Source organism: Limulus polyphemus, unplaced genomic scaffold, assembly GCF_000517525.1.
Source record: "Limulus polyphemus unplaced genomic scaffold, Limulus_polyphemus-2.1.2 Scaffold3844, whole genome shotgun sequence".
Lineage (NCBI taxonomy): Eukaryota > Metazoa > Arthropoda > Merostomata > Xiphosura > Limulidae > Limulus > Limulus polyphemus.
Window position 1 is genome coordinate 8,408 of NW_013669454.1, and position 9,790 is coordinate 18,197.

General features: G+C 31.3%; 2 protein-coding genes across 3 annotated transcripts in view; one reads left to right on the forward strand and one right to left on the reverse strand.

The window, feature by feature from the left end:
* The window catches only part of LOC106470142 (peptidyl-prolyl cis-trans isomerase E-like), a gene marked incomplete at its 3' end in the record, with an annotated part of 10,288 nt that extends 7,549 nt beyond the window's left edge, over positions 1–2,739 (reverse strand). The window contains exons 1-2 of the mRNA XM_013930672.2: positions 2,677–2,739; positions 1,362–1,460 (exon numbers count right to left, since the gene is read on the reverse strand). Of these exons, the coding sequence (XP_013786126.1) occupies positions 1,362–1,460; positions 2,677–2,710 (133 nt within the window). The remainder of the gene's footprint in view (positions 1–1,361; positions 1,461–2,676) is intronic.
* Positions 2,740–2,967: 228 nt separating this feature from the next.
* Positions 2,968–9,027, forward strand: LOC111088480. Of its 2 annotated transcripts, none has more exons than XM_022398726.1 (2): positions 2,968–3,012; positions 6,271–9,027. In XM_022398726.1, exon 2 carries the CDS (start codon positions 6,290–6,292, stop codon positions 7,460–7,462), a length of 1,173 nt encoding a protein of 390 aa, XP_022254434.1. In that variant the 5' UTR covers positions 2,968–3,012; positions 6,271–6,289; the 3' UTR covers positions 7,463–9,027. The 2 variants fall into 2 exon arrangements, with proteins under 2 accessions (XP_022254434.1, XP_022254433.1); XM_022398725.1 differs by lacking the exon at positions 2,968–3,012 and adding an exon at positions 3,065–3,174.
* Positions 9,028–9,790: the final 763 nt, after the last annotated feature.

Below are 9,790 nucleotides of genomic sequence, written 5' to 3' on the forward strand. Positions count from 1 at the left end.
TGCACAAGGGTTATCATAATTTGAATTATAAGTATAATTTGGATAGGAATAACCTTAACAGTTTTAAGAAGGAAAGGGATCTTGGTATAATAGGTGATCAGTCTCTAAAGCCATCCAAGCAGTGTGCTGTTGCTAGTGGTAGGGCAAATAGGATTTTAGGTTGTATCAACAGAAATATTGAATACAAGTTTAAAGAGGTTATAATTTCATTGTACAGGTCACTGATTGGACCACATTTAGAATATTGTGTTCAGCCTTGGGCTCCTTACCTTAGGAAAGACATTTAATTGTTGGAAAGGGTTCAGAAAAGGATTACTAGAATGGTGCCTGGGATGGAGGGGTTGTCATATGAGGAGAGGCTGAAATCTCTCAAATTGTTTTCTCTTAAAAAAGAAGATTTTGAGGGGATCTGATTGAGGTGTTAAAATTGCATCATCTTTTTTCATACTTAACAGTAAGAATAGTAGGACTAGGGGACACATAAATTTTGGCAAGGTAGGAGTCATCTTTAGCTAAAACAGTTTTATTTTTTCTAACAGGGTGGTTAGCCTTTGGATGTTGTGTAGGCAGTAATTTTAAGTGAGTTTAAGAGAAAGCTTGATAAGTATATGAATGATAATGGCTGGCTTTAAGATTTTTTAAAAAAATTATTTTAATTTAGTTTAGAGGATGGAAGAGCCGAGATGGACCAATAGATCCCATGTTGTCCCAAAATGTTATGTTATAAAAACTGCAGATGATTTATAAATTGTATTTTTATGACTCTGATATGTTATCTGGCTACATATTCTTCATTGGTAATGATAAACAAATTAAATACATAAAATGGAGCCTACTTGGACATATATATAATTCATGTGCCATGAATTTTGATAACTGAGATGCATTACCTGGCATTCACTATAATGAAAAACTATTTTCTAACCATTTGTTCAACTTATCAATTGATTCAATTTACTCTGTTGTACCTCAACATTCTCAGTACGTTAGAAAATCCAAAAGTTTAATAATGTCATAAACAAACTTATCATTCTCACTTGAGTGAATAATAAAAAGCCAATATTAAAGCACGGATACCCAAGGCAACCTACAGTTCAATTAGTTTGTCTTTCCCCAACCACACCCACTGATATGACTTTTTTTTTTAGCTAGTCTTATGTGCCAAAATTAAAGGTTGGGTTTAACTATTTCTGTTCATTTTCTGGAGGGGGGGGGGATACAGTCTTGCAAAACCAGATGGTCTCTTGTAGTCCATGTGATATTTACTTCCTTTCCAAGCTTTGAAATTAACATTGTTCTACTGGAAAATCTTGTTACACCTTCACAATTCTAGAATCATTCAAAAACACCAAAAAAGATACGTGTCTCATAATCTAGAGGAATTTGAATGTCAACAATATCACCGAATGGTATAAAAGCAGCATGAAGAACTTTCTCATCAACTTCTTCTGCTAATCCACCTGTAAAATATATATATTATTTCTGTTGATTTAGTACCATTAACAAGTATTTCTTCTTTTATTTTAATTTCCGAAAACTTGCAGATTTCAACAGGAACACTACAAAAAGCATGCGACATAAGCTCTGTACGAGTTTAACACCTCTAAGATATTTTAATGATCCTAATTTACCATTTATTAATCCCATCAAACTAAATAGCATATAGGAATATATATATACACTACTCACTGCATAACAAAACTTGTCTTAGGAGTTAATAGTACCTATTTTTGTCTGTATAAATTTTGTTTTTGAAGGACAGAAAATTAATTTATTCTGTAAGATGTACATTTAATATTTTAGTGGTTTTTCAAATTGGAATAAAATTTTTTTTTTAATTTGTACATACAAACTGGAAAAAACTAAAATAAGTAAATACTGAAAGTACTATCTAAATTAATTCAAAATACCTTTTGTAATAACAAAATGTTTTAGTAATTCACAAAAGAAAAAAACACAAATCTTAATAAAACTGCTTGCCATTAAATTTCGTTCATGTGTTTTGGCAGATCTATCAACAAGCTATAATCTGTGCACTAATGTCAATGGAATAGAAAAAAGCTGGCAAACCAGTGGTGTTTCATGTACCATAGGAGAGACTAGAATTCCTATTTAAAGCTTTAAAAATTTCCTGCACCATCTATTCAAACGTATGCCTAATTTTCAAGTGTGTACATTTGGATGAATAACTGAAGACTATTTATTTCTGAAATGTGAGCTATGGTTGTATTCAACTGAGTTTCTCCAACACTATACGTGTATTAGCAATGATTGCCAACATAAATATCAAGTATCATATATTTAGGCAGGTATGCCTACTCAATCTAAAACATTAATAGTATTATTATACAAATTATGACAATTTTCACAATTGTTAATTACAAAAAACAAAACAAAAAATTGTCACTAAGATGCAAGTTAAACTGAACTAAGATTTTACTATTTCATGCCTAACATTCCCTACATAAATGCCATATCATTATCGCTATGATACACAGAAGCACTGTCGACAGCAGTGCAAACTTATAACTAACGACAGGAATTAACTTTTCCCCAGATATGAAGACACCACAGTTTAATTGTTCTTTATAATAATCTTTAAACCCAAGAATATTTTGTTAATTTAAACAGGACTCAATAATATTTAGAAAAAAATTACTTTACTAAAATGCTTACCCACATAAACTATTCTTTTCGTGTTTGCCGCCATCTTTAAGTTTCCTATGACTTCAAAAACGAGTAAAAACCTCCAAACTTTATTTTTTTTAGTAAAAAAATATACTGAAGTATACGTATTTATATAACACTTCATAAAGTATGTTGAATACTAATAATTTAATATAAATTTCTAAAAGTGTCAGAAATCGTTTTCATTGCGAAATAAGTAAGCAAATTTCATAGATATTTCAGAATTAATTAATAGATATTTTCTTTGTCAAAAGAGGGAGCAGTTATGGATCAAACATTTTTCGAACAGAAGTGGTTTGACTTTTAGGCTTTAGGTAATTAAAAGTATGTTAATATTTGAAAGTTACAGTATGAATTATATTGATTTTAAGCATATTAGCCAGATTCTATTGTTGTTGTTTTTCGTATTCCTTGGCAAATGTGATAAGTAACTAATAGCTTAATGCGAGTAATACTAATTATCATGATCTGACACTGACGATGTTCGTAAGTATGGCAGCGTAAAATTTTTCCAAAAAAAATCATAAATAGTACATATATATAAATATTGATTTAGAAACACAGAATAACATAAGTTTCTTAATGTTTGTATTACTGTTACTATAATTAAACTAAGAAGGATGAAAAAACAGTCAAAATAAATTCCCCTTTATAGTTTATTGTGTGTAAATTAGTGTATGTTGTAACTAACTACAGAGGATAAATTATAATCGTATATGTAAAGGGACTTTGTATATTTTATTTTTTTAAGTTTTAATTAGTTTAGATTTAGAAAAATTATGTTTGTTAATCTTATTTACTATAGCATTTTAATGGAAAAAAGGAGTTCATAGAGGTTGCCCATCCACTAAACTTTAAAAAAGCTTTACAAATCTTACGATCAGTGCTTTATTTGGATTTGAAGAAATCCCATTTATGAAACTTACTTGCATTTATTGTGTGAAATTTTAATATTACACCTATGATTAATGATTGTTTATTTCACTGTTTGGTACAAATACTGGACAGTATACTAAGAAGTCACGTAAGTCTAACATAACCTAGGACAACAAGGGATCATTTGTTTCTTGCACACGTACTCTTGTAGAAAGTTATAATTTAAACTTACCTTTTAATTTTTAGGAAATCTTACTCACTTTTGAAACTCTCATAAAGTGCTAGCTTCCACTTCAGCTGATGGTAACTCATTCCTTAAGTCAAGCACCTTGTTAAAAATTAAATTTCACATCAAATCTAAGCTTGTTTAAGGTGGTTAAGATTGTTGAGGTAATTAAATAGGAGTCATCTTTTGCTAAAACAGCCTTTTATTTCTAACAGGGTGGTTGGTATTTGAAACAGATTGCCTTCAAATGTGGTAGGTAAGTTAAGGGAGTTTAAGAACAAGACTGATAAATATTTGAATGATAAGGACTGACATTCAGTTTTATAAGTTTTAGTTTAATTTAGTTGATGGGATGTCCAAGATGAACCAAAAGATCCCTTGTTGTTCCTTAATGTCATGTGTTATGAATGAAATACTCAACAGTATTAAGAGAAAGAGATTATAAATGGAATAAATGCACAGTAATTTTCTGTAACCAATTTGGCAACATCTGTGAGGTCTTTGCTTGGTGCTTTTCAAGAATGTGGGTACTGTGAAAAGACTAATATATACAACATTATATAATGTAGTGAATATTGAACTTTAGTTCGCATTATTAATTAAAAGGTCATTTGATGATGTAATTATGGACAAACAGACATGTATTCAGAAGTTATAATAGGTAAAATTTCCTTGTGCTTTGCATTCAAGAATCATCCAGACTGTTGACAATGTGAGGAAAGTCTTCAAAAATAATTCATATTAAAAAAAACAAAGATTAATATATCAAAGTTCTGTTAGAATATTCATTAAAAAAGTATTCTTAATTGGGTTTTTATTTCAGCTCTAGCTATTGGTAACAACCCTAGAGCCAAGCAATTAACTTGATATAACAGATAACCTGTGAGCATCAGTTACATGGATTAGTGTCATATGAAATAATTCATTAATCAAAATTATGATTAAATCCATTCGTGTTGCAAAAGTAATGCGTTAATTGAAATTAGTGTTTCCAGTTACTCCAACTATTCAAGAAATTGAAATATTGCCATTATGATTTCTCATTATTATTTTCAGTTAATTCAGTGTTGTTTGGCTCAATCATTTAGAGTCATGACTCACAAAATTAACCAATTTAATCAATATTAGGGTTTCTGATTATTTAAACTATCCATAATCGATTTGATGAATGTGATCAATAATGAACCGAACAATTAAATGATTAGTAAATTTCACTAATCGTCCAGCTACAAACAGCACTGATATCGTTATACAATTGTATGTGACCAAGTGACCTTTAAGAGTTGTCAGTTTAAAGTTTTTGTCCTTGAAACCTCTAATTGTAACCCACACAGATTCAACTTATTGTTCACTATTTTATGTTTTTAATATCAACAGGCTGAAGTTCATTCTTTATATGAGAAAACAACCCTACCTCTTTTAAAGAGTATCACTATTGAACAACATATAGTTTAATAACCCTACCTCTTTTAAAGAGTATCACTATTGAACAACATATAGGTTAATAACCCCACCTCTTTTAAAGAGTATCACTATTAAACAACTTATAGTCCAAAAACCCTACCTCTTTTAAAGAGTATCACTATTGAACAACTTATAGTCTAACAACCCTACCTCTTTTAAAGAGTATCACTATTGAACAATTTATTGTCTAACAACCCTACCTCTTTTAAAGAGTATCACTATTAAACAACTTATAGTTTACCAACCCTACCTCTTTTAAAGAGTATCACTATTGAACAACTTATAGTCTAACAACCCTACCTCTTTTAAAGAGTATCACTATTAAACAACATATAATCTACAATTTGAAGTAATTCCTATTTATCAGTGTGCTCTAAATATAATCATGTTTCAGTAATTCCCATTATTTCTTAGTTTTTCATTTTAATTTGAGCCCCAAATTCATCTGTTTTATTCCTAATACTCCTAACATTAGAGTAATAACATTTAAGCCTGTTTTTAAATCTGATACATCTTTCTTTAAAACTGTTATTAAACTATCAATTTGTTTATTCTTGATTTCCCATACCTTGCAAGTTTAGTTTTAATTGTCTATAATGAATTTTTTAAACAACTTTATCAAAAATCTTGCTACCTAACCAACACACATGGTGCCCATTTCTCGTATATAACTTACACCCTGGAAGCTATCCCACAGGTTCAATCTACTCAATTGTTGCCCTGAGCATATACTTTAAAATCATTCATTTGACCTGTGGTGAGGTTGACTTCTGAATAACCCTCTAACATTTTTTCTTTTTCTTATAGATGTTTGTAATTCAAACCAAACACCGAACATCTGTTTCCCTTCTCCTCCTACAATTACCACCAATCTATATTAAATTGAACCAGACGGGCCAAATGCAATTTGTGGTATATCAAATTATAGTGTAAAAACAATTAGAACAAAATAATTCAAGTATTTTAGAGGTTACTACGGATAATTTGTTTATACATATTTTTTCTGTATTATATAGTATTTTGAATGCCTTTAAAATGGAGACGACGACGACTTCGGGTCACCTTCATCAGTGTTTACATTTACCACCTGGTTTGACTTCACAAACTCTGGCTGTTCTCATAATTAAGGTACTCCACTGTCGAGAAATGGTTTGCAAGCAAACCAGAAGCCAGGAAATTCTTCGGCAAGCATGTAAAATTTTGCTCAGTGAAGATGATTCCGAGTTATTTCCTGAAAAAGCAACTCTTGATGTTTCCTCACAGACTGTATGTGAAACCTTGCCAGATGAAAGTTCAACCCACTCTAAAGAGAGTTGTAATGTACACAGTGTTTCAACTCAGACATTTTCATCATGTATTTCTAAGAAATCTCAGACTAATGATTTTCCTGTAACTAAAACTTACCTTACAAGTTCTAGTCCCAGTGGGTATGAGAAGTTGGCAGTTGAAGCTCATTCCACATCTCAAACTTATCACAAAGCATTTATGAAAGACAGAAGTCATCCTTCAGATCAAACACAAGAGGTCGGTGTACAGGTAAAATCAGTGCGGTTTCTTAAGTCTCTAGTTAATTCACTACTAACAGCAATACCTCTTGATGAACAAATGTCACCTAGTCTGGGGCCTCCAAAGAGGAGGAGAACAAAAAGTGAAGATGTCCAAATAATGAGTATAGAAAATGTTTTGTTGTCAAATAATATACAAAAACTAGAACTGGATGGTGAATTTGATAAAAGCAGAGTTTCCAGTTTGACCTCAAAACACGAGCATGATGTAACAAACAATGAAACTGAAACCTCAGCAAGCACGGCTATTAAACACGAAAAGGACCATTGTGTCAAGACAAGGAACAGTCCTCCATCAAGTACTAGCTCCGATGATGACCGCAAGTTAAAGAAAAAATCAGTTAAGTTGTTTCATGGACGTCCATTAATCAAAGGAAACCATGAGCCAATAATAATTCCTCTGAACAGATCACAGTCTCCTCCTTTTCCGGAGGATCCTCGTTCAACCAGAGATACAATATCTTCTAACAGTGTAGAACCTCAAGGAAGTCATTCCAAAACCAAGAGCCCATGTTTACTGACATGTGTTGAACCTCAGAAACGATTTCCAGAAGCTGAGACCTCTGGAGTTTCACCACCAAAGAAGTTCAGGATATTTTCACAGATTGCAGTGGAACCAAACAAGGATAATGAAACTGTTTGATGAGCATAATTTGAGTGTCATTTGCTCATAGTTTCAAGGATTTTATTGAAATGTTTTTAGTTGTTTAGTTTAGACATGTGTGTTTAGGTTTTCATATTTTCCATTCTTGTTAAATGTTCAAGGTTGTCAATAGTCCGTATTTTCCAGTCATGTTCTCATCAGATACGATTAATTTTTTAAATATCAATACGTCATTAATGTAAAGTCATCTGTGGTTTTTGGGGAAGGCTTTAAACAAAGAATCCGTGGAAATGTGACATTATATTAGTAGATACAAAATAGGACAATTTCAGTTTACCCTCCTGGACCACAATAATTAATGTTGTACTTCCATGAGTCTTTTTTTTAATTTACTGTTTGCTACATTTTTGAGCTGTGCGACTACAAAATTTTTTTTAAGTTTCGTTCTTTTCACAACTTGAAAGATATAATAATAACAATACTTTTTTTCTGCGGAACAGTCAGCATTGTGATATGTTGAGCTAGCTTTATGTGAATTTAAACCTCATCAGTAACACTCATTAATCAAAGGAAATGGTATTTTACACTGAAGATAAATGTTGCCTCTGTGTAATGAAATGCTTGACTTGAAGGTGATATCCCATCAGGAGTGTATATTTCATGAAATACTTATGTATTACTCAAAACTGATGGTGTATTTTATCATTTTTTACTATATGAAAACTATGTATGGTACATATGGAATATTTTGGTGGACATGCACCAACTATCTGTTTGTTGTATGTGTAACATAATAGCCAAGCTGTGATGAATTCACGCTGATGCACAAACAAGTGGCCAACCAAACTAGTCTTTTTACTCTCAACATAACAAAAGTACATTTAACTTATGATGTTAACCTCACTCATACAATTATCTGTTAAATGTGATTGAAGTGTATGTTAACATTGTAATTTCTGAAAGAGAATTTGAGTCCTTAGAATAGTATCGTCAGCTGTGTTAACCATATCACATCTGTGCTGACACACTGTATTTTATTGTATCCTTGTGCCCTTATGCATTCATTTTTTTATAATGTTACAATAAATATGTTCTGTTAATCTTTAACTGGAACAACACCGATGTTTAAATACTGATGTTAGTTATTTATCATCTTATTCCTTAGTGTTTTAGCTATTGAATTTGTAATTAGTTACTTTCAGGCAGATATTGAGACACAAATCTTGGACTTAAACATTTTAAAACAAAGGCATGGCAACTGAAAAGTGTTTAATACCCTTATTTTAATGGTGTTTAGTTAAATATTTTAAATTACCGGTCAAGTAGTTTTCTTTCAATTCCGTTTTGACCAAAAGTTTTGGCTGTAAAACTAATGATCTGCACACTCGAATTTGGAAGAGTTAACATTATTAAGAAATATATACTACAGATCCTTTTACCTATTAAAACGATTTTTGAACATGAATCTGCAGGAGAGTAACCTGTCATTTACAGTTGAAATTAGGTTTAAGAGGCCTCCTGTCTAGTCATATACAACATGTACCTTTAGTTGAGCCATTCAGAAATCGTTCGTGACTGTTTGACATTTTAATTTGTGAGATGAAATAAGACCCAACCCAAACTGATAATACCAAGATTCTTGATTACACCCAACCCAAACTGATAATACCAAGATTCTTTATTACACCCAACACAAAATGATAATACCAAGATTCTTTATTATACCCAACACAAACTGATAGTACTGAGATCACACCAGAAACAAACTTGTACTACTGGTATTCTTTATTACATCTAACACAAACTAATTTAAAATTAACTTGGAAACTCAGCTCTTAATTCTCTGTTACAGTCAACATATAATGGACGGAGCCCACATTTAAAGCTCGGAGAGTCTACATACCTATATGAAAATCTATATAGAGAAATATGTGCAAGATCCTTAAGTGCAACTATGAAACAGTGAAAACATAAAACCTGAATATTACTACATCACTCACAAATCAGTGATAAAAACCAGCTATATCTACAGTTACTAGTTTATGAATAATGTATTTACCAAGATTCTTTATTAAACACAAACTGATAGTTTATTATACCCTTCAAACTGATAGTACCAAGAATAATACCAAGATTCTTTATTAAACCCAACACAAACTGATACTACCGAGATTCTTTATTAAACCCAACACAAACTGATAATACCGAGATTCTTTATTAAACCCAACACAAACTGATAGTACCAAGATTCTTGATTACACCCAACCCCACCCAACACAAACTGTACCAAGATTCTTTATTAACCCAACACAAACTGATAGCTTTATTATAACACAAACTGATATACCAAGATTGGGGTATAATAAA

Bases quoted from the DNA above. Each gene is read 5' to 3' on its own strand.
- LOC111088480 (XM_022398726.1), top strand. From the start codon at position 6,290: ATGGAGACGACGACGACTTCGGGTCACCTTCATCAGTGTTTACATTTA.